General features: G+C 38.3%; 1 protein-coding gene across 8 annotated transcripts in view; it reads right to left on the reverse strand.

Moving 5' to 3' along the window:
* ppfia2 (PTPRF interacting protein alpha 2) overlaps window positions 1-26,734 on the reverse strand; it is a 166,673-nt gene that overhangs the window by 48,294 nt on the left and 91,645 nt on the right. For all 8 annotated transcript variants that reach the window (XM_056247466.1, XM_056247464.1, XM_056247465.1 and 5 more), the window contains one exon: window positions 824-925. In XM_056247466.1, the coding sequence (XP_056103441.1) occupies window positions 824-925 (102 nt within the window). The remainder of the gene's footprint in view (window positions 1-823; window positions 926-26,734) is intronic.

Below are 26,734 nucleotides of genomic sequence, written 5' to 3' on the forward strand. Positions count from 1 at the left end.
CTGTTTCTAATCTCACTTGACCTCTCCTCTTTTCCATTCCACTAAGTCCCCTTATCTCCCTCGATCTATGCTTCCCTCTGGTTTTTAATACCTCCAATATCCTCAATTCCATAATTGACTCTTCAAACGCAAGTAATTAATTGAATCGCAGCGTGGAGTCAGGTGTGCCGGGCTGCATTAGCACGGTGACTCAGGCAGGCACTGAGGGGTGCAGGAAAATAATGGAAGTGAGAATGAGTACTTTCTTGTGAAATGGATAGCCAGAGTGCTGGTTCTTGTCAGATGTTGGTGACAATTTTATTGAAAAATACCAGCCTGCCTGCTATTTTGACTTTCAGGGAATTATGATCTAACCGCTACAAGGATAAAGTTATCGCTCAACTGTCATCTCGTGACATTAAACCCCAGGAAAATTGGTGCAGACATATCAAAGTGTGAATGTTGTGACTACACGCTGTGAATCTATGGTAAGCATCTCAACAAAATCTGGTTTCAGTTCAGTAAATGCAGTTTGGAGCAAGCATAAGCATCTTGTCTCTAACAAAACATCATGAATTACATGTGCAAGTCATTGGGTGTCAATCTTACACAGGGAGCAGCTAATGTGACAGTGAGTGAAGTATTTAACCCAAAGCTCATCTATAGAGACTGTTGTCGACTCTGCAATGCATCAGTGATTATGGAGCAAAAAACATTATGAATTAGATGCGCAAGTCATTGGGTGGGCATCAGTTCTATTATTGCCTTTTTTGTAAACAAGTACAGGATGATGGTTGAGGAAAACAATTCTTTGAAGTGCCTGGAAGACACTGTGTGAACTCACTCTGGTGTTGTTCCTCTCGGCCTTCAGCTCTGAAATCTCCTCCTCCTTCTCCAGCAGCTGTTCTCTGCAGGCATTCAGCTCTTTCGTCAGGGCGGCAAACTCCTGCAAGACACCAAACAGACATTTGAACATCACATGCACTGAGTGAGGGGACACGGGTTTGCTTAAGGACAATACTTCGGCATCTGCTGAGATTCTAAAGTGTGCAACTTGTGGACACTTTTCTATCCCATGAGGCAGGCCCCTAAAGGGCCACTGTCCTGTAGAGTTTATCTCCAGTCCCAATCAAACACACGCGAACCATCTAATAACGGTCTTCAGGTTTACTAGAAACCTTTTGGGCAAGTAATTTGGGGCCGGTTGGAGCTATAAACCCTGCAGGGCATTGTCCCTCCCGAAGCAGGATCTGACTGCCATAAGGCAACAGGAGTTGAGGAGTAATATCAAATAAAATGGTGGAAAACTGTGAGCTGTCTGGATTGATAAATGTAAGTGGTATAGGTACCAAGGATGTTGTTGCTCATGGCTAAACTTTAGACCAAGGGTAGCCAGCCCTGCTCTTGAAGGGCTACCATCCAACAGTTTAGCTCAAACCCTAATCAAACACATTTGAACCAGCAATTGGAGGAATGCAATGTAGAACAATGCCAACATAGTGGATGTATTCATACTACAAAACTTCCTACCTGTAGAACACATTTCATCAGCAGTCGGGAAGTATGTTCTACAGTATCAAATTCTGTAAACACTACAAAAGAGTGGGAATTTGGACACAGACATTAAAGTAACACTATGTAGTTTTTCAACCTTCATAATATATTTCCAAGACCCTTGTGATGGTACATCGACTTACAATAGGTTAAATGACACGTCTGCCATAGCCTGACGTGGTCTGTATCGCTTTTACTTGCACTATGTAACTTCGGTTTCGGGTAGTAACCGGAGCACAAAAAGAACTACAAAATTCGACTGCTTTATGGCATACGTCACTTCCCCCACCACTTCCTCAAATTGTCTGTGGCCATTGTTGATTCCAAAGCCGGTGCTGGATAAACAGCGAGCGTGCGCGTGCGACAGTAGGCTGCGGTAGGCTAAATTTTTTACGACAGCGGTAATGGACAATTCCGCTTCCAACCTGTAGGGCGACCGCAGAGGAAAAGTTCCTTGGTGTTGCTTTAACTTTTGTGGCCATGAAATTTGTAGCAACTGCCATGACTGGAGGGAAATGACAACTACATGAAACTTTTCACTTCTGGGAAAGCAAAATCCCACACAAGTGAAAGGTACAGATTCAATGTACTCATGGTAATAATCTGAATTCAGTGTCACTAAGAGGATTTCAGAAATGGCAGGAATGGGGCCAGGAAATGACTAGGGCCTGTATATGGAACAAGACGTAAGTAGTGCTGAAATTGTTTTGCAAGCAAACCTGATGAACAATACAGATTGAAGTCACCCTGAAACCCTATAACCTCAACCTTGGAAACAGTTTAATAATAAGAACAATGAATCATCCCAGTAACAGGCAGAAGTAAAAAAATTAAAAATAAAAAAAAGATTAAAAAAAAAGGACAATGAACCAATTCAGAGCCCTATCTGAGCCAAACCTGTACCTGTTTGAATATACAGTACTATGACATTAATGGCTCGTTTCCACAGAGCGGTTCTGTACAGTAGTAGAGTACGGTATGCAATTATTAGTTTCGATTGTGAGAAGTTGTGAATTATACCAAAATACCAAACCGTACAATACCACTTTTTTGTGACCCTTCCGTTGGGGTACCTAGCACAGTAATCCGGTACCTAAAGGGTGGAGCTAGACACACTGCAGAATGTTGATTGTGTAAGACTGAAGAAAACGGGTTGAAGCTGGAAATTAACATTTGGCTTCCCCCCTCGTCCCCGGAGACAAAAGTCTCACCTCATCTACATTTCATTCTCTCTCAGTGACGCATAAAAACTCGCATAAGAATATGGTTTAATGTGAATGATTATCATTGAGTATTTTGTTTAGTATAATTTAAACTGCAGGGTGAGTGGTACAGATGTCTCATTTCCAAATTGGTAAAACAAAAGCTAATAAGGTTTTTTAGAAGTTTAGAGATGTCACACAAAGGAAGGTGGACTTTAGGCAAATGGCCTTTCTCCCCTACCCCCAAAATAAGGTGTAACCTGAATGCAAATTACCATTGTAAAGAAGTTCTGGCTATTTAATGGAATGCAGCAAGGGATCGTGGCTCTTTCTGTATTTCAGATAGCCCGTGAGGTTGGCTCATGTAGTTCTTAAATGTTGGGTTTGCATCTATTTCTCTTATCCTAAAGCATTTGATGTTCTGTATTGATGATCTTTGAACTGATTATGAAATTGGCATAATACTTTTACCTGACATAATAAATTGTTATATTTGATTATTCTAACAGACTTTGACTTCATTTCCATTGGAGTTAAAAGGAATAGTCAAACAGTAACGTATAATTAGGGATGTCACGGTACCAAAATTCCAGTAGTCGGTACCGATACCATTAAAATTGTACGGTTCTCGGTACCAATTTCGGTACCACAGCAAAATCAGTTTGAACTATTTTTCCAATTTAACTATTTGAAAAAAAATATTCAATTCAATTCAATGACTTTTTTATGACGGTAAATGTATGAAAGCATTGAAGGCTACATATGCTGATTAAACGAAAATATTGATGATATTGAGAAATATTGCTTATAAAAAAAAATCAATTGAAAAATAAGCAACCTTCTATGCATTATTATTATTATTAGTAGTAGTATCTTTAATTAATGGAGAGGTAGTTAAATCTATTGTACAGTCGCCTAATATAATTATTTCTGTCAATTTCTTTAAGTTAAACCGAACTTTTATTTTGACGGGTTGCCGTGAAGACCTTTGAGTTTCTGTGCGTGTATGATGACGATAGTTTTTCTCAAATGAAACGGTAAAATGCTCATGAAGTGACTCTCGGACTCGGAGATGAATTTAATCATGTCATCATATCGTGAGGCAGCAGAGACTGAAAACAGCGCGAGCGTCACTCGTGCTTCTGTGTGTGTGTGTGTGTGTGTGTGTGAGGTAACGTTAAATGAAACCGCGCGTCTGCGCCGTTCATTCACACAGAGACAAGCAAAACATGCAGGGTTAATATTTAAATAGTCTTTTTGCAGTGTAATATACACAGACACCACATCAGCAGCGCCGCCGGTCGCCATGTCTCAGCGCTTTCATGAAGAGGACGCAACTTCACGCCCTTCGGGCATGCATGCGCATCCAGAACCGGGTTTGACAGGGTACTCGGTACCACCGGAACTTGGTACCGTGATGTTTAAAATTTTTTAGTACCGACTTGGTACCGAAGTACCGAATATTTTGACAACACTACGTATAATATACATATTTAATGATGCACAGATATCATTGAAAAACACTTTCATTTTATGGAGTCAGATGAAACGAGTTAATACATAAGATAAAATGTATTGTATTTAATTAAAAATCTCCTTGCCATGGGAAAAGACGGAACACGCGTTGAGACCTTCACCGCTAATTTGAATGCCGCCATTGGATCAAATTAAACGGACTTACAATTGGTTGACAGAGAATCGTCACTTGAGTGTTCTAGAAGTGGAATCACAACAAAAGAGGCGCTTTTTTTTTATATACAGTTGAAACACAATACCGTTGCAAGTTGCAACACAATGTCGGCACACAGCGATGTACCATGGTCGACCCAGGAGGTGCATATCCTGGGTATCATTGTTGCTTACTGTGTCACTTCCTTCTTCGCACGAGAATGACGTCGATCCCTTCTTTCCGGCATACACCACGCCTATCAAGTAAGGGCACTGTTGTCGGTGGAAAGGCATACAGTATCAGGGTTTCCCATCCCAAATCATGCTGTACCGCTCGGTAGAAACAAGCCATAAGTGACAACAAATTTTTACTGTAAAAGTTCCCTTCATCATCCATCTCTCAACTATGACTGAGTGGGCTAAAAATGTCCCACATATTTCTAATCTAATGGGCATCGCTATTTTCATGATGGATAGGGGTACAGCCAGAAAAAAAAATGACATTTTTGGACTATTATCTCTATGATGAGTCTGTCTGGTGTTTGACTGATGGCAAGGATTAGAGGTCTTATTTAAATAGGCAAGAGTTGAAATCTCTATAGCGGACACCTCGATTGATAAACATGAACTTGGTAGACAATGACAACCCTGCCGCCCAACCACCAGACAGGAGTGATTGGGATCATGCAAAGGTAGCTGTCTAGGAAAATAACTCACTGTGATATTGATCTAAGCCTGTCCTCTGTTGCAAGGCTCCTCTGATTATAGAGAGATAATCAAACAGGACTCAATCCAGCTGGCCATCAAAGACCCCAGTAGAAGTCTTGTGTTAGTCAGTGAGGCGTTGCATTGAGTGTGAACTCATTGTAGGAGGCTGTTTTCCATTATGTATCTTAACGCAACCACCATCTCTTGCTGTGATGTATTGATTGCAGATATTATGTGGTGTTATAAAAGACAAAATGTGTGTGAGCAAAGAGATATCCAGGCTTGATGTTGTAGCTTTGCCTCAAGTAAATCCCATTTGAAATCTTCAAAGAACAAATAAACTGGGATCTCACAGATTGCGTCTTGGGAAGCTTTAAGATTCATAGCTGTGAACATACACCAGTGAACCCATGCAGACAAACACAGACTAACAACAAACCAGCTCTACATGTGTTAGACTTCCAATCAGTTATGATCAAAACTCCCCTCTAGCAGCTCTGCCTCTGAAACAAACCTCCCCGAAGTGTTTTCTGAAGTCAAAGGTCACTGATCCAAGATCAAACCAAATTCACAGAGCAGGGATCCAATGCTGCCTTAGGCGGTAAATGTGGGGTGGGCAAAGCATTGGATCAACATCTGACAAACTCATTAGCGTGCGAAGGTCCCACCAGTGTGTAAAAGGTGAGCACATATTTTCTCATCTCAAGTTTATAAAGTATATCTCATTACTGGACAATCTACCATGTTAATGGTGTTGTGTAAAGACTGAAAATCAAGACTAAATATGGGATTTTCACACAAAATAATTTAGGATAATTTTTAATCCTTGGACAACAAAGTCCAGGATTATCTTGTTTCACACTGTTTACACTTTACACCGATTACAGATGTCACCGCAATTCAGCACAAACTTGTTCTGGAGCAGGGCTTCGTAAATTATTAGCAAAGTTATGTTAAATTAACCTGTTATATGTGGTGCTTAACCAGGGTCAATTAACTCAAGATCAAAAAAGAAGTTAACCTGGGATTAAAGTTTGAAAAGCATAGAGGAGATCCACGTGTAACAACTTGACACATTTTTCAGCAGAGTGAACTGAGTGCAGAGCCACAAGAAAGAAAAGAAAAATCACAAATAAGATCTCAACTGTTTCCCCTAGACATGAGATTAAATGGAGCAATCAGACTTTTTTTCTTTCGTCTCCTGATTCTAAAAAAATAAAAAATCTGAGTAAATGGTCTCAGTAATCTCACATCTAGTTTCAGAGAGCTCCTTGCAATCTCAAACTTCACTCTGAAGTCTGGGATTTCAAAATGAAGATTTCAAAATATCTCAAATTCTTCAAATACAAAATTATCCAAGCTCGTTATTTATGCACATTCTCATTGACGTCTATTATTATTTTTCCAAACAATTTTAAACATACGTGACAAAGTTGATAGTTAAACGAAACATACATAATTCAGAACTCTTGTACTAAAATGATATCTGATGAAATAGTACCAAACACACATGGACATTTTCTGCCTAAAATGCTATGCACAACAGCTATGCTAATTTTTCTCCTTTGCTTCACTGTTTCTACCTAGGAATCCCAATCCCTAAGTAACTACAGATTGCACCAGCTCTAGTTTGGATCCAGCCTTTGCAATGACATTACTTTAGTACAATACACTCTGGCTGATAACAGAATACTTCCTAAATTATAACAATGAAACAACGATTTTCTGTAAAGCTGCTTTAAAACAATATGTATTGCGAAAAGCGCTATACAAATAAGCTTGAATTGAATTAAAAAGCAACCACTGAGAATTAGATACAGAGCATTTCCTCTAGGAAGCAACAATAATCACAGCCAATAAGGACATACTTTAATACACAGCTATATAATTAGATTTTGGACAAATGAGATTTCGCTGTGGATGACAAGCTAAAAACAGAAACCAAGTAATTGTCTTTCTGTGTGATCACAGCTGGTTATAACAAAAAGTCAGGTTACCATGGAGCAGATTAAGTTTTGCATTGTGCCTTGGTTTATCATGACAGTTTAGTTGTTTGGCTGAAGACAATAATATGTCATAATTAATTCCCATAGAGAGTAATGAGAAGAAGCCTGGAAGTATTCAACAAGTCTGAGGACTTTGACTCCAGAATACCTCATGAAAAGCAACTTCCTTCCTCACCATAGTTATCCCATACATAGACGGCGCCAGGGCCCAGAGGGCCGCTGCTGGCAGATGCCCATAATGGGCATGTTGACGACACGGCTGTCTAGCAGAATTCACTCGGTTCAGTTTGGCACACACATCACTGTGGATGAGTTAGCAAAGCGCTAATTAAAAAGTGTTGATTAGTGAGGTGGTGGTGCAGAGGTGTTAGTCTAAGGGGAGAGACAGGCATAATTACAACATGTTCTACACCGCTTTAAACAACGATGAGAGAGAAAAAATGGATAAACATGTTAAAATGTTCGAGGCAGTGTGTGAATGTTATTTTTAACCCAGTTTTAAAGAGGTACGTTTTACATTTATCAATGTAATGTAAGCAGAGCTATAAAGGTTAACTTATTACCTACTGGGGTTTTACCATGGCAAAGTGGTGCACAGTATTTTACTTACAGGTGAGCTGGAAACACACACAAAAAATAAAATAATGTCACCATTTATTAACCCTCAGGTCATTTGAAACCCATTACTTTTTATTCCCAATCCTGTATAACTTTCTTTTTTTCTATAGTACACAAAACAAGACATTTTGGACAATGTTCACACCACAAAAGCATGAGGAGGATTCTTCAATATTTCTTTTTGCATTTCCCAAAGAAAGAAAATCAAATGGGATTGGAACAACAGGATGGTGAACTATTAATTTAACTCCATTTCATGTAATCTAAAAAGGCACCAAACCCATGTAGGTTAGCAATCTCACACTGACAGCACCCTCAGTGTAAAGTCTGAATGACAAAGACCACCCCATTTGAAAGGCAGATGCAAGAACTGCATCGTGGAAATAGACCAAACCCGGTCTTCCCCAAGGAAATAGCACTTCAGGTTTGAGACGTTTGGGTTTGACAAAGCCTACAAAGAAATTTCTCGAAGAATGCCAACCAGTCGGTGTGAAAGCACAGGCACATCTCATTCATTCTATTTGGATTGACTCAAAACACTCTTTTTCAGCTGGATAAGACACACTCCTGGGAGCGACGGGCCGTTTAAAGCATGGAATGGATGAAAGACTGTGTAGGACATGCACCTTACAAACTCAGAGAGAGTTTTTAAGACTTTAAATCAAACAGCCTATGTAACGATAACCTTCAAATGCACCTGCGGCTCTTGAGAAGCGTTCATGTAAATTGGCAGGATAGAGCATTCGCATTGTGCAGCACAATAACTAAAGAAATTCAATAAAACTGCAGATAAGTGAGGAGCCATGCTTCATCATAAACAAATCAAAAACACTAGAGACAGAAATTTGAACAACTACATGGATGATATACAACCACAGACCCATTAAACTCTAGATTGAGGATGTGTACTGCATTTTATGAATCTTTAATGGAGGCTGTAAAGCTTTATTTACAGAATGTCCCATGGGGTACATGCAATCTCACAGATCTATCGTGTGGCGAACAGAGTTCCTGCCTTTGTCTGTGTTGCACGCAAGGCTTTCGAAACTAGTTCTTTAGACAGTAACAGCAAAATTCTCAAATTTATGATACAGTTGTTTAATGAAACCAGATTATACATGCATGCAGAATTGTCACTATTCGATACCAATATCAGTAATATTTCACCCTTCTCGATAGTAATTCCGATATGTCTCATCTGCTTCCACTCCTAACACTCCACTGTATCTGTATTAAAACCTTACACTCTGCAATGGCATAATTCTTCTTCGAATTGCATACACGTTTGGAGCCGGCCAGGTCAGTAAAGCATCTAACCAGAGTTAACCAATGACATTACATATGGGAAAAGACCTATATAACCATCAGCACTCAGCACGACTTTAAATATTTAGGAAGGTCACATACGAATCTACCAGCATCTCATCAAGAAGCAAACCAAGAAGCATTTTTTTTTCAGAAGGTTGTTTACAGAAACAGGACTCTGTATGAGGGATCGGACATGGAAATTTGTTTAATGTTTCAAAATAATGGCTCAAACTGTTAATTAATAATAACGGTGGCAGAAACTATATTCTTTTTTAAGGGGATGATTCAACAGTTTATAATTTAATTAAACATAATGCTATGAGAGGGCAAGTCAACTTTGAATTAACACTCTAATCGTTCGTTTTTAATTGCCTGAAAAATCTAATGCAAAGCGCTTGATTCCCCTCAATCCAAGGCAATTTGTAATACAGGCTCCCCTGTAGACCTGGTCCCCTGACAGCGTGCGCACGTCCTGTATTAACCATCTCTCCCTCAGCAGGAGGACGGCAGTTTGAAGTTAAACCTGTATAAATCCATCAGCAGCCCACAGCCAAGTCACAGACCCACTCCAGCGCTGTCCCCTGACTCGTGTGTCCGTATGAACCCAGGGTCTGTGCAATGGGGCGACCACTGGGCTTGATTTACTCTGACCTTTGGTTGCAGAACTCAGAGGGGTCGACACTCGGATGTAGAGCCGCCCATAAATCTGCAGAAGGGGTAATTACCGTGCAGGGATTTAGCGCTTCTCACGGGGCGTTGGCTGCTAATTCTGTCCTCCTCGTGACAGTCATTAACAAGCACAGGACCACTGTGCAAAGATCCACAGTTAAAACAAAATCAGGAATAAGTACCACGTTAAAGGAACGATATTAACGTCTGCTGATGCAATAGTTTGCAAGCCCCATTATTAATATTACAAACCCTTAACCCGAAAATATTCAACTTCAGCAGATGACGAATCCTCTATCGTTTGTGACGGACAAGAATGATATCTTAAATGCGATCGTCAATCGGACTAACAATTGTCAACTGTTGGATGATAAAACTGGCGAAAAATATTCCACAGACTTGCAATGAATTTTAGAAACCACCCAGAAGACCCTAAAAACCACAATGCAAACACTGTGGAAACCACTCACAACATTCTAGCCTTGTGTCAGTGGGTTTTTCCATCAGAAAAGTCAACTTGTGATGCATGTAGTGATAAACATCAGGATAAAAGAAAAAAGAAATAAAGCAGCAGGTTGCGTGGAACTTAAAAGAAGCTAGTTGATTCCAGTTTTGTGCCGTCTTTAAGGAAACAAAACCCATCATGCTCTAGCAGCAACCCACAGTGAGAACACAGCTTGCTAACTTCAGTTTAATAGCAGGAGACAAAAGGGTAACAAGGACAGAGTAGTGAGAGGAGAGTAGAGTAGAGTAGAGTAGAGTAGAGTAGAGGAGAGGAGAGGAGAGGAGAGGAGAGGAGAGGAGAGGAGAGGAGAGGAGAGGAGAGGAGAGGAGAGGAGAGGAGAGGAGAGGAGAGGAGAGGAGAGGAGAGGAGAGGAGAGGAGAGGAGAGGAGAGGAGAGGAGAGGAGAGGAGAGAATTAGGCCCCACCTTAGTCCTTTCCAATGCAAAACAAAGGTCATATATTTGCAATGACCTTTATATTCCCCTGTGAAACATATGGCTGGTTCTGCACGTGTTTTAATGGGAAAAAAAGCAAATCACTGACTTATTCATAAACATATGCTGAATTTATTTTTCAAGAAACCATTCTTTGAATTGCAGGGCACTAAACCAGAGGGACGAATGTGAACACAGCCCCACCCTCGTGTAATGAGTGTCACACATTCTCAATTTAAAACCAATCTAGTGGAGCAGTCAGGCAGCAGAACACACACGAACACACACACACACACACATTCTGCAAATGTCATCCCATGCATCACCCATTAACCAGCTGTGAATACCAGCAATGAACAAGATGAATGGAGTCTGAAGTTGCTGACTTTTAAGGAGAACCCATCTGATCAAGCTTCTTCTACAAAACCTTTATACAAATGTCCTCTTTACCCTTAAAATATTTCAATACTTTTTCAATACTTTTTTTGTGTAAAAAACATTTTTAATCTCTTTCTAGAATGACAATGTGTTATAGTAATGCAGTACACACACACATTCATATATGAATATATATTAATGTGTATGTGTATAAATATACATGATTTTTTATATGCCATTACTGGAATAACAGTTATTGTAAATTGTAATATTATTGTAAATTATATAATCATCACATTGTGAACATTGGCAAAATAACACACTATAGCAATACATATGATATACAGTATACAGCTCACTATATAACAGTATTTTTAGGCATCATAGGCACATTGAGAAATATTTTTGAAAGCTTATTAGAATATCATGTAGCAGCATGTTAACGTCAAGCTCTAATGATCAATTGCGATTCGCGTCCCCAATGTGTTTCATGTAAGGAGCACTATTTGAGTAGCACATAAAGTTGCTGACTATGTAGAGTTCCAAATCAGTGACTTATGAGGTTCCATATAGAACGCTCTCTTAGAAGGCAGCTGCTTATGTAGGCAGTACACAGAGCTTATGACCTCCCGACATATGTATCTGCTATTAAAGTCAGCCTGCCTTTGAAAGTGGACAAAACCGGAAACCAATAACTGTCAGATCAGATAACCACAGTGAACGTCTCTGTATATAGCAGATAAAACAAAAGGGCGAACGTACCCATAAATCACCTCTACAAGCAGGCGTAAGAAGCCGTCGTGATTGGTTTAAGAATCTTCACTTGTGAGAACTCAGTTCACGTCTGGTGAGAAATGCTTCCGTAGATCATTCAAAGATGAGCTAATCAGAGACTGAGGCCTGATAGGCGACGTAATTTAGGTGATAAAGCATGCGAGCAGATATACGCGCGTAAATCTTCCCTGCTTGCTCTATTGCACAATGTTGAGCAGATATAAAGCAGGGTAGAACAGAATCTTAATTCCTAGCCACACAACTAGGACAGATGGTATTTGCATCCATGACTTTCATGTGATGTTCCCACAGAATAAAGGGACAGTCTTGTCCAGAACTACCCTATGCTAAAGACTATTAAAAAACTATCAAAATGTTGGGGCTTTTGGTCAATATCTGTTAGTTTTGAGGCCATTTCTATGCTAGGTTCATGATAAAATGTCTAGTTGTCTCGGTTTGCATACTAACATATACATTTGTCAAGTAAAAATGGACTTTTCCTTATAAACCACCTTCCTCGTAGCAACAGCAAGTAGCAAATGATTTGATAATGTTTCAAAGTATTGGATTCATTTGGACTTGTATTTCCTATGAATTGGTTCAGAAGAACAAGCCAGAAATTAAATCATTGTTTAAGTGTTTTCACATAGCTTTCATCCATGGCATAAGCTGTCTATAGTTAGCTAACGTCATGTTGCTATTGTTAACTAAACTAATGTTAACTTTTTTGACATTTTTTACAGTACTAAAATGACTAAAAATGACTAAAACTGAAAAAATAAAGCTAAACAGAAATGTTAAATAATAAAATTGACAAAAGCACAAAAATGACAAACTACTTTAACAACTAAACTGCGCTGAAAACTAACTAAACCACTAAAGTGGTATCAGCTCTTTTGGGATTGAACCTACAACTGTTGTAACCAATCCATGTACATAACCATTAAGCCACATCCCACATAATCATAACCCTATGTACATCCCCAGCAATCCATTCTGCCAACTGACTTACTTTAGAAAGACAACGCGTTAAACATTACTTTTGTCTTTCTCTTTTTTTGGAGAGGCAATTCTCTCTTTTGTATGAGAGGAGCAGTGGGTGCAACGATGGCCATTTGCACTCGGGCGACCTTTGCCCTCACTTTATTCTGTCTCTCAGTCAGTCTCTGCGGAGGCCCGTCTATGAAATCAGTCCATTTCATTGGGTTCTTGATGCTGGGCCACACTGATACATTTTCTTATTACTCTCTACTTTAGAACAAAGGACTCAATTGAAAAATGAGACGACAGAGAAAGTGTTTTGAAAAAAGATAGAACGTCTCGTACCAGGCGCAGATGGGTCTCCCCCTGAGCTAAGTTGAATAATGCTGCCCAATTGATTTTACACAGTTGCTCTCCAGGAAGCCAAAGATGGTGTTACCGTTTATAGAAACAACTTGAAATGTAAAATTGTTGTGGACAAATTACTGAAACGTTGAAAAAAGGTAAAGTGCATCTACTGCAAACAGTGGATCGTTTATTAATTGCCTGCAATTACAGCACCCATCATCCCCCAGCTTAGGCACTAGTAACTGATTTCAGGGCGGTAGTAAGAAAACAGACCAGTTGAGTAACACCCCAAGTTATTTAAATTGTGCTCTAACACAAGAAGAAATGCATTGCATTACCATCTGCTCAGATCACTCTACAAAATTAAGCATGGAATTCGAAGACTGTCCCAACACTGCATAAACTACATGTTTAATGTATCACGGCCTCAGGAAATGTTCTGAGTTGACAAGTTTTATACAAGACAACTGTGAAAAAATACTGGTCCAAGTCAAAAGAGCCTCAAAAAAGTCTCAACAACAGTCCGGTCTCCAGTTATATTGAAGCAACACTCATGGCTTATCAATCAACAGCTTATCAATGGGACATCAACTTTATACTTAAGGATAGGGTTGTATTCAAATCAAGTAATAGTGATGGTTACATTAGAAAACACCATTAAATATTCACAAATCAAGTCCAAAAACCTGTATCACTAAAAGACTCGATGACCGAGATAAAACGTTTGACTTTTGTGTCTCCAATCTTAACAAATTTCACACACCAGCGTTTATTAAACCGTCAAGGCTTCTGTTGATATTTACAATGTTGTTTAATCCGTGGATTTGACATCCACTCTGATCCCCATTTCTTGTCGTAGTTAACGGCCTCTCGTCGCGCTCTGAGCTTATCTGCTTTGCCCAGCTTGTTCTCCCATAGTCTGCGATTGGCACTCGGTCGGCCCGTGTCATGAGAGTCTAACATAAATTGAAGGCGTTCTAAGGCAATAAAGTGTGGCAGCCGTTGTGACACACTGGGAAGTTCCCTGTGGATAACGGCCGGCCGTCACACGAGGCGAGACGGTCCGTAAATAAAAGTTGCCTGTGTCCTGCCAGACTGCGCCAAGCCAATAAAGTTTGAAAGGTCAGGACGGACTCATTCTTGCCACCAAGAGTTATGCCCACTATTAGGCAAAGTGGTGCAATGCTAAATCAGATTTGTACACCGATTGACAGATACACACTGGCAGTGGAACACTTACAAACAGCCAGACAGACACAGACACACACAGACACACACACACACAAAGGTAAGAGGCAGGAGTGCCGGGGCCCGAAGCAAGTGTTCACTTTGCATTAGCGTGACATCTGGTGCTGTGAATCTCTGGCATTTTCTTAAAGGTCTTCCAGCACAGGGGAGGATCTGTTAAGGTTTTTGTGCCTAAAAAAACGCAGTAAAACATCTTGGGCGGATTCCATTTGAAAGTGAGCAATACTATGTTCTACAAGGCAGAAAACTTGAAGTGGGCATCTGAAGGGCATTACTGGATATACTGAACAGCCATACATCACTCTTACTTTATTTTAAACAGGATATTCATTTTATATAAGCACAAAACCAGATAGTTCATCCAAAAATGAACATTGTGTCATCATTTACTCACCCTCCTGTTGTTACAAACCAATAAGACTTTATCTTATCTTCGAAACACAAATGAAGATTTTTGTGAAGAAACCGGAGAGATTTATGTCCCTCCATTCAAAGTCCACACCCCCAAAACTTTAATGTTTCATAAAGACATCATAAAAGAAATCCACATAAATAGAGTGGTTTTATCCTCTGAATTAATCTTCTGAACAGACATGAATCCTTTACAAGATAAACATCATTAATTTAGGCTTTTATTCACATATAAACATACAGCAAATCAAACATGGTAAACAGAAGCTTAACCATACAGTACTTGCTAAACATGAGAGAACAAACCTCATTGGTTCTTACACGGCAAGCAAGCACGTTTGAGCTTTTTTGTGGAATGAACTTTCAGTGGAGGGACAGATAAACAAAAATGAACAAAAGTCTTATGGCATAGAGTGATTTGAGGGTGAGTAAATTAAATGAATTTTCATTTTTGGGTGAACTATCCCTTCAAACTGTGTGCAATAAACCCTTTCTTCATGTTCTTCAACAAACGTGAAAATACATCAGCAAGTGAGGGTTTCTTAAATTGTATAAAAAAATTGAAATAAAGTCATATTTAACTGTTTATAATTATACTGCACATTATGTTGTAATTCTTTACGCCCGTCTGTGGTGAAAGCTAAATCTGTGGATCAGCACATGCTCAATGGAGAAGAAATTGATGATATATGATCTCATACGGCAAATGCCAAACCACTTTCTCACAAACTCACACGCTCATGACGTGCTTCAAGCCCCACAGGAGCTCTGCAGGATTCAACATCACAGTGGCACGGATGGCACCATTTGGGAGACCATTAAACCACTAATTCACCAGTTATTTTTATGTTCTTGATTCTGCCGGGCTATCATTTTAAAAAGACATGAGTTGCTTTGTGGAAGTGTTTTTCTGACAGCAGATTTCAGCGAAGGTTCAGAATTGGGAGGATTTATTCCCTTCTGCACCACCAGGAATGTCTCAAGAGGTTTGGGAGATATTGTTTTTCTACTGGGAATCCAGTTAGACCCTCTTTGCTCCTCCAGATTTAGATTTCTCCTGCAGTTTTCTGCACATCCCATCACAACTCACTTTCTCACCCCACTGCTCCTTTGAAACTTCACATATTCACACTGTTCAAACTTCTAAAAAATCTACTTCTGTCTAGAGCATATTTCCACTTTTCCCTCCACAAAAACAACAACCCATAAGCATAGTCCATGTGATTTGAGTACTATAAACAAAGTCTTCTGAAGTCATACGATAGGGAAAAATCAATAGGAAAAATCTTTACTTTGGCTGAAGCATTCAGATTCTGCAGGAATATATTTGTGTTCCATGCAAAAATAACAGCATGAGTTCATTTTGGGGTGAACTATATATCGAAATATGATGCACACAAAAAACCGCAGCACCACTGTAGCATTTCTTCCCTCTCCCCCTCCCTCCCTTTTGTTTATTAGTTAGGGCACTGTGAGCGGGCCTTTCCACACATCCAAACCTCTGTCACGGTTGGCTAGCTATAAGGAGAGTTCACTAAAATATGGATTTATTGTGTCTGCTGTACTACAGGAGAATGCTGGGAAAAAGCAATGCAGAGACAAATGGGCATGAGTTTTATATTTTTCTGTTCTCTATTTCTACGTGTATTACAAAAATGGTCTTGTGTAATGCATACAGTCTAGAATGAAGCAGCAGTATTTATGTTAGTTTTAGGAAGAAAGGTCCTATTCACAAAAAGAACAAATATTCTCTAATAATATTCGGCACAAATCAACATTTTTAATTGAAACTATGGATACAAATTATATCAGTGACAATATCAGCTTGAGCCAAAATTGCAATTTTTACTATTATTTTATTGGTCTGATTCGGACACTACAGTGCACTCTATTTTTCTATTCCTTTTTCTACAATTAAAATAATGCATTTACACTGGGCTCAAACTTAAGTTTCCAAGGTTTGGGGTCAGCAATTTTTTTTTTTTTTTGAAATTAATACTTTTATTCTGCATGGATGCATTAAATTGATAAAAAGTGACAGTCAAGGCATTTATAATGTTACAATGCTGTTCTTTTGAACTTTCTATTCATCAAAGAATCCTGAAATAGATCATGGTTTCCACAAAATATTAAGCAGCACAAATGTTTTCAACACTGATGAGTGTCAAATAAGCATATTATACTGATTTCTGAAGGATCATGTGACACTTAAGACTGGAGTAATGATGCTGAAAATTCAGCTTTGCATCACAGGAATAAATAATTTTAAAAAATATATATTAAAGCAGCTATTTCAAAGTGTAATATTATTTTACATTATTACTGTTTTTACAGTATTTCTTATTAAACAAATGCTGCGTAAGTGAGCAAAAGATGAAACTAAAAAAAATCTTGCCAACCGCAAACGTTTGAACGATAGTGTAAGTAGCTTGTAGTGCAACTAACTATACGTTTTCAGAAGGGTAGCTTGACTGTGGTTTAGTTCGATTCAAAGCAGCTTCCCGATCCTGCTTCATATGCATGCACAGACATTCTATCTCCAGTCTAAAGCTGTCAGAGAAGTGCTGTGGTTTGAGCTCGGAGATTTCTCTGTGTTTGAGAGGATTAACCTCCAGCAGATGCTCTGCAGGCCAGAAAAACATAATCACATTCTTCTGAGGAGTCAGAGACGAGACGCTCAGACTGCACGCCACATCTCAGGTATACAAACACTCACAAACAAAAGTACCCACACATCGGCGCCAGGAAGTCTTTATCTATTAAAGACAACAGACACATTAAGGGTCGTTGCTAAAATTCGGGGCAATAAAGACAAAAATCTGGGTCCTATAATATGTGACCCAGATTTTTCTCATTCTGTCCCATCAATCTCAGGTTTCTAGAGTCAGTCCTGTAGGCCAGCGTTATCTTTTCAGCAACTCCTGCCTTCGAGGAATCCAGCATGAATGTTTCATCAAGGGAATAACACAATTCAGATTGATGATTCTGTCAGACAAAAGGGCAGAAGGGCTGTAAAACCTCCCAAAACTACACATGAAACATTCACCCTCTAGACTTGGCTTTCTCTCTCAGGGTCAGGATGCGTTCGATCCCTTTGCCTTAAATGCGCGGCAACAATAAAAAACGTTGATCCCGAGTGCATAGGGAGCAAAATCCTGCAATGGTTTTTTAATGAAGACAGAGGTTCATGTGAAGGTGAAGCGTCAGGTAAAAATGATGTGACAAGTCACACAATAAAAAATGTTAGAAGGTCAACAGAAAGTCAATGGCATATCTAAGTAAAGGTGCTTCTCTGACTATGAACTTCTACATATACTGTATCTGCTTGGAAGTGTATGATCGCATCAATAAATCATCTACCTTTTCCCATTTGTGCTATATTAGGAAGCCCAACACATCCATGGGAAGCAGTGAATTCATAATGCTTCTGAGCATTGTTACTTTCTATAACTAGAGTAAAAGGTTACTGCAAGTTACCTTACCATACAGTGAAAAGTTGTAAATGTCTAACATCACATATTTTACAATTTTCTTTGACAGTAAGTATCAAGGTTTTTGCAAGTAAAAACTATAAATAACCATACAATTTACAGTGAAAAACTGAAGTCCCTGCATGACACATCCAGATGTGATATATATATATATATATATATATTTATTATTGGTAATGTACATTAGGGTGTTTTGTGTTACATTTTGTGTTTATTCCGTTATTTAAGTGTTGTGTGTTACCCTGATTTGTCTTTGTGTGTTTGACCCTGTGCACCGTCTACACGAGCACTGACCATGTTTTATAAAGAACTCCGCTTTCTTTTGTGCCAACTGTATTTTTATGGTGATTATCAGTACATTTTAAGATAAAAAGAAGATTTTGGTATTTGGTATATTAACATTGTATCACTTTATGAAATGTACGCTTATAAATGGTCAAATATACACGCACCATTACGGCATCACAGCTGCCAGTTTTTTTTTTACTGTAAATGTATTATGTTTTTACAATGTAATGTTTTGAAAATTGATCAGAGCCCCTGTATTATTCTCTTGATCAACAGTTATTACTGAGATTAATTTCTGTCCAGAGGCTAATTAAAAACTTCTCCTTGATTTCACAAATTGTTATTACTTCATAATATACTGTGCTAAGGTTTTTAGCTCATAATCAATCTACTCAGCTCATTTGTAACAAAACATACAAAGGAATATATTTTGTAGCGTTTGCCGCATTAAAAAGTCTAGGGTGAATTCAGTTATTTGAGCATATACAGTACTTCACTTCATATACGCCATCTTTGCCGTGTAAGAAGAGACAGAGGTGGTCAAGGGGATTAAAATGGCTGTCACATTTGAAGAAATGTTGTCACAATCATTTGAAGTCACATTAATCAGACGGATCATTGTCACTGGCTCTGATCTGGTCATGGTTGCCCCAACCTACGCAGACACAGAACCGCCTGAAAGGCTACAGCAGCCGTAACACTTGGCTTTTGCAATAAAAGTGTTGATTGATGTTATAGCAAAGAGCTTCTATTAACCATTGCCAGACACGGTCAAAGTGTGAGTAATACACCAAAAACTCAAACTCTAAGCAATTGTTGGGCGGCAGATAGTGATACTCTCTGTCAAACAATGCCATCTTTAGTTTTTAATGAAGCAAGAATGAATATTATAAATGGTTGCAAACAGTTTCTCAAGTTGTAAATGACTCATCAAGGGAAGTTCACATCTTGGTAAATCATAAACAGCCTCCCTACCTGTGCTACAAGTTAACAGTACCGCTGGTTGAACATCAAATCAAAACTCACTTTCTTGCAAGAGCTTGGTCTTACTGTTCATAGTTTATCATATTATTCTAAAGAAAACGTTTTTTTTTAAAGTATAAAGCATTAAAACACAACAAACATCCAATTTCAGATTTATTTTTGTAATATATATATATTTTTTTAAATGCAATTTAATCCTGTCATGCAAAGCTGAATTTTCAGCATCATTACTCCAGTCTTCAGTGTCACATGATCCTTCAGAAATCATTCTACACTCTAAAAAATGCTGGGCTGTTTTAACCCAACTTTGGGTCAAGTATGGACAAACCCAGCCATTGGGTTACATTTTTTAATTAAATTTTTAACCCAACGTTTGGGTTTGTCCATATTATACCCAAAATCAGCATATTATAATATGCTGATTTGCTACTCAGGGAATTTTTTCATTATTATTATTATCAATGTTGAAAACAATTGTGCTGCTTAACATTTTTTGTGGAAATATTGATACTTTTTTCAGGATTCTTTGATAAATAGAAAGTTAAATGAACAGCATTTATCTGAAAGAGAAATCTTTTGTAACATTATAAATGACTATAAAGAATGTCACTTTTGATAAATTTAATATATCCTTGCAGAAAAAAAAATTCTTACTGACTCCAAACGTTAGAGTATACCTCAGAGGGGGTGTTTGAGACCAAATTTTAATCAGCTGGATAATAATATATACACTCACCTAAAGGAATATTAGGAACACCTGTTCAATTTCTCATTAATGCAATTATCTAATCAACCAATCACATGACAGTTGCTTCAATGCATTTAGGGGTGTGCACAGGCAGTCCTGTGGGCGGAAATGCCTTGTTGATGCTAGAGATCAGAGGAGAATGGGCCGACTGATTCAAGCTGATAGAAGAGCAACTTTGACTGAAATAACCACTCGTTACAACCGAGGTATGCAGCAAAGCATTTGTGAAGCCACAACACGCACAACCTTGAGGCGGATGGGCTACAACAGCAGAAGACCCCACCGGGTACCACTCATCTCCACTACAAATAGGAAAAAGAGGCTACAATTTGCAAGAGCTCACCAAAATTGGACAGTTGAAGACTGGAAAAATGTTGCCTGGTCTGATGAGTCTCGATTTCTGTTGAGACATTCAGATGGTAGAGTCAGAATTTGGCGTAAACAGAATAAGAACATGGATTCATCATGCCTTGTTACCACTGTGCAGGCTGGTGGTGGTGGTGGTGTAATGGTGTGGGGGATGTTTTCTTGGCACACTTTAGGCCCCTTAGTGCCAATTGGGCATCGTTTAAATGCCACAGCCTACCTGAGCATTGTTTCTGACCATATCCATCCCTTTATGGCCACCATGTACCCATCCTCTGATGGCTACTTCCAGCAGGATAATGCACCATGTCACAAAGCTCGAATCATTTCAAATTGGTTTCTTGAACATGACAATGAGTTCACTGGACTAAAATGGCCCCCCCAGAGTCACCAGATCTCAACCCAATAGAGCATCTTTGGGATGTGGTGGAACGGGAGCTTCGTGCCCTGGATGTGCATCCCACAAATCTCCATCAACTGCAAGATGCTATCCTATCAATATGGGCCAACATTTCTAAAGAATGCTTTCAGCACCTTGTTGAATCAATGCCACATAGAATTAAGGCAGTTCTGAAGGCGAAAGGGGGTCAAACACAGTATTAGTGTGGTGTTCCTAATAATCCTTTAGGTGAGTGTATTTACCCTCATTTACAAATGTGTTCTGTTTATCTTGTAAGATTTATTCTAGTCATTCATCCTACACCACGGAAACTGCATCACCTTGGAAACCCATATTCAAATATTCCATATGTTTTGCTGCCATAGTAACACTTTCACTGTCGTGATCAACAGTTGTACATTTTTGATATTGTGAACATTACAGGAGAGGTACACTAATCACTTGTACAGTACATACAACATTTTCTACTGTTCTTAAAATGTAACCTGGCAAAGTTAATGTCACTGACTTTCAAACCTCTTCACTCCCAGTCAAATTAAATAAAACTTTCTGCTTTTTCTTCAAGTGACGCACTAGGCACTATGTTAAAAAAATACATTTGGTTCATTTTCTGTTAGTCTTTAGTAAGTGGAGAAGGTAAACAACATGCAAAACAGCTCCTTAACTGCAAGAAACAGTGACACAACAGCATGCAACAACCTCTGCCCTACAGTCACATACACACATTTATATGCCGTTAAGCTAATTATTTAGATCCCAGCATCAAATTTGGTGGTTTCCATGGAAACTGCTTTTTTTATAGCCACCCATATGTTGTGCCTCTTTTTTGTTGAAGCATCTTCAAAGTAGGTGCAGATGTGTGTTGATGTCTGGAGAATAGAAGGTGCATTAATTACCAGAGATGAAAGCGCTAATGACAGAGAGTCAAACGAAGCTGACTGATACAGACAGACTGTAACTCTCATACTTAAAATAGAGAACATGCATTGCACAATAAACACCACCAAAGTCAAAGGGAACACTAACAAAGCTAAAGTGATTTTACAGATACGGGGCCTGGTATACCTCATAATGGATCAAATGTATTGTGGCTCAGGAGGTCACTAGGAAGCCGGGAAGTTGCTAGTAGTGTTTCGAATTTAGTGATTCAGGTAGTCAGGAATAGTATTTTAGCTATTTTAAATACGATTGTTATTTTTATTTCTTATGAATATGTTGTAATTATTTTATGATTACTTTAATTCCTTTTCTATGTAAAGCATTTTTAATTACCATTGTGTATGAAATGACCTATATAAATAAACTTGCCTTGCCTAATAAGTGCACTATAATGTCTTGTAGGAAATCCTACTTATAAAAATCCTACTTAATCATAGGGTACAGTTCCCCAAAACAAATTTAATTTGTGTGTGCGCATGTGTGATCCTAATTAAAAAAAACTAAAAAAAAACTAAAATAAAAGCCCAGCTTGCAGAGACAATTCCTTCATATTAACATGGCGACTTTTCTGAAAGTGATGAAAAGTGTAAAGACCAAGAAATCTGTTTTAAAACTATATTGATTTCTGTAGTTCTGTTTGGTAAAGATAGCTGTACAAAAAATACACACTTAACCGCTAAAAATAATACAAAATTATTTTTAATTTATATTAAAAATAAAGGGAATGCTGATCAATCAAGGTTTTTTTGGTTTAGTGCAGAAGTCATAAAGCAAGAAAATCCCCACTGGCTCTACACAAAGTTCCAGCCATGAACATTGATCTCAGAGCAAGACCCTGACTTGAACACATTCAGAATGCTGCCACATTTATCTTCCACCCTCCTCGCAGTATGAGAGAGACTGAATAGAGAAAAGAAAAAAACAGAAATGCTAAATCAATGGGAAATACATGGGGACCTTCCCGTGGGCTGCACCCCTCTCACGACAACTCAGACACACTGAAAACAGATGCTAATTATAGAGGATCATTAAGCCACTGTGGGAGGGCATGGTGACATGCTATTAATTATGGCCAAATCTCACAGGGTTTATGCAGGAATCATAGAGATGAATTTACTACCTTTTACTACCTTTTTTACTACCTCCACAATATTTTTTACTACCAACACGACATATAGTCTATGTAACGTTACAATGTTCTCAATATAATTCATAATCCCACGTTTATAATGAACAACGCATTATGGTTATTGTGTTATTAAAAACTGTGTACGCAGAGGGGCGGGGTGACCAAAGCTCATTATCATTTAAAGGGATGTGATTGTGCACTGAAACGGCGTGCTCAAAACAGAGCTATTTTTGAGCTGGTAAAATGAGTGTTTTCTTAAAATACTAATGAGAATTTTTGATAAAAGTATATTACAAAGTTTTCATTTAGACCCTAAAGATTCATATTAACTTGTACAAAAATGGCATTATATGACCCCTTTAACCCTAGCCCTTGAGTTATCCTAACCATTACGTTAGCCCTTAGCCCTAATAAGGTGAATAATAACCTTGGCACTTAAAAACAAATGACACTTAACAGCCATAAACTTTAATAAAGATTAATAATAAAGTGTGTCACATCACACACACTTACCCACAAACACACATTCTCACACACACAGACTTAAGCAGTGAAATTACTATCCCAAAACAGCAATTTATTTAATCACATCTCTAAATGTGCTTCAAATATGGCACTGCTTTGCTCCTCCCTCACGCGAACCCGTTAAATATTTTCAATTAGGGATGCACGATACCACTTTTTGCAGAACGAGACGGATACCAATACTTTCATTTTTGGTACTCGCCGATATCGATACTGTAACCGATCCCTGAATTTTCACTGCATTTGTAATTTTTAAACGTATTAGTAGATAAACCAAAAGAATATAAATCATATTAGTTGGCTTAATTTGTTCATCAAATATATATTTCCTTCAGATATTTTCATGCTTAATTAATCCTGCTAAAAAGCATGCTTCTGTTTCTGTCACTGTTCATTCTATTGCTCTATTATATTTTATCTTTCATTTAATACAGGGTATACACAGAAATTCTTAAAATGAATTTAATACCTTTTAATACCTTCACTATATTTTTTAATACCATCACGACTTCAAGATGCAACTGTAGTGGCGTATATAGAGAGAGACAAGTAAAGTAATGAAATATCTTCGAAAACTTGCATTTCCCCATAATGTCCAGGGTTTTTTCCTTGGTCAAAATCGGTCTTCGGTGGTGGCCGACAGACACTTATCCTTTCTTGCCCTTTTTAAAAAAAAATACTTCTTTGCTGGACGTGATAATTGTTTTGGTATAATCATATCAATATCAAAAAGTAGAATAAAAACGGAGCATTAAAAAGTTTATTTTAAAAGTGTATTGAAGTCTAATTTTCTACCATATACTGTAAATTTTAATAGAATTAGCTGCCAGATACTTTTTTATTTTTTTTTATTAAATAACAAAAATTGCTGCTAGATAACAACTTGCTTTGCACTTTTTTTCTGGTTTCACCTCACTCCAGTCTAAACTAATTTTTTTTTTTTTTTGCAATGTTTCTACACATTATAACATAAATAACCTGAAAATACTACGTAGTTTACAACATACATGAATTGTTTGTTCATATTACTTCACAGTGCATTAACTAATGTTAACAAATACAACTTTTGATTTCAATAATGTAGGCTATATGGTGAAATTGACATTAAGAAAGATTAATTAATGATGTAGACGTGCAGTTTATTAATAGTTCATGTTAACTAATGTAGTTAACTAGATTTTAATAAATGGAACCATATTGTGTTACCGATTCAGAAGTCACGTGAGGACAGATCCGTTGTGTTAACCATTCATTAAAGTGACGCGTCATTAGCGGACGTGTACGCATTGTGTGGTTATCCCATCAGTTAGGACATCGCACAAAATTTGTGTCAACAAATAGGTTTTTTTAGGATAGATTTTTCCTTTATTGAAAGTGTGGTTATGTCAGCTGAATGTGGCACACGCCGTGAGAGAAGATAAGGCAACGTTTTTTTAGCACAATTCACACACAGCGGGAAATAAATTTCCAATTGCTCCACGTGAAACTTCGGTCTTCCGACCTTTTACCATCGTGTCTGTCAATTGATTTTGATTAATATGAGCGAGGGAGAGAGAGCAAGAGTGAATTGAGTGCGCGCGCGCAGCCGGGGCTCTCTCTCTGTTCCTTCTTTCAGTTAACATGCACCCTGTCACAAGCGTAGCAGTCAGTCGTCTACATTAGGCTACTCACCGATCAAATATGGCTTTGGCGGCCGACTGATGACTGAAATAGAAGCGAACTCGCGAACAGGTTGGGCAGCAAGCCAGGCCAGCCGGGTACGTTTGTTTCAGCGCGCGCGAACGAACAAACAAACACCACGTCACATGATATCGCACAGGTCCTACTCGCAACATATAAATAAATCCACGCGAATTTTAGAACAAAGTCCTGCACTTAACACAAATTGAAACTCATAGGCCTAGTTGGATGGGGGTTCGAAAATTTACTACTTCGTCAGATGACGTTTACTACTTTTTACTACTTTTTACTGGCCTTAATTTGGCATAATTTAATTTACTACCTTTTACTACCTTTTACAACCCCGCGGAAACCCTGTCTCATCAACTGGGGAGTAAAACCCATGAAGATGTTAAGCTGAACTAAACATGTTACTGAACTTAACCTTGAATATTTCCACTGAATTGTATTAGCTATATTTACAAAGAGAGACAATTCAGGATTCTTGATTATAGCGGGAGTCAACATCTGTTTCTTTCGCAATAACTTTCATAACAATTTCACTTTCATTTACCTATTTTTTAAATTAAATTTGTTGGCTTTTTGACACTTTTTATGAATAGAGACACACCAGAAAATGATTGAGGCTATATTCAAGCCTGCATCTCCTACATGAGCACCATGGCTCAAAGTGTCCCTGGATTACATGCACCAGCCACTATGTAATAGCTCTGATCATTATTTAAATGTTTTGGGGGTTTTGCCTTCATATGCCTTTAAGTGAAGGCATATAGAGAAAGAGAAAGAAGGATAAAAAGGGGAAATGGGATCCATAAATCACCCAGTCCAGATTCCACTGCACTAGCACCAATGCATTACCATCTGCGTCTTTTTTAAAGGAACTACTGGATTCATCAGAAACTTTTATAACAGTATATCAGAGCACAACCTTTATAAACTGAGGTAAAAATGATTTGGTCAAGTATATTGTCTTGCCCACTAAATTCATCCTATGCAAGCTGCTGAGTGTTTAATGGTAACCCAAACAGACAGTTCCATGTTGAATCTCTGTTGGGGAAGTGAGTAAAATAGGAAGAACACACACAGGAATGAATTAGTGTCACTCTGAAGAGCTTCTTTCCTCTCTTCTCTTTCCAGAAAAGATAAAGGTTACACCCTGCCAGTGTGACTCTACACAGGTGGAGCTGTTTCATGTCAAAGTCTATTGAGAAATCATGCTGTCATTGAATTAAAAGTATACCTGAAAATAACTAATGTCTGTCAAACTGTTTTCTCCTTTAGAAGAAAACTGTTTTAATCATTTAGCAGACACGTTTATCCAAAGCGACGTACAAATGAGGAGAACAATAGAAGCAACCAAACCAACAAAATGGCAACAATATGTCAGTGCTGTG

Source organism: Rhinichthys klamathensis, unplaced genomic scaffold (genome assembly GCF_029890125.1).
Source record: "Rhinichthys klamathensis goyatoka isolate OS25496 unplaced genomic scaffold, OSU_Roscu_1.1 h1tg000048l_1, whole genome shotgun sequence".
Classification (NCBI taxonomy): domain Eukaryota; kingdom Metazoa; phylum Chordata; class Actinopteri; order Cypriniformes; family Leuciscidae; genus Rhinichthys; species Rhinichthys klamathensis.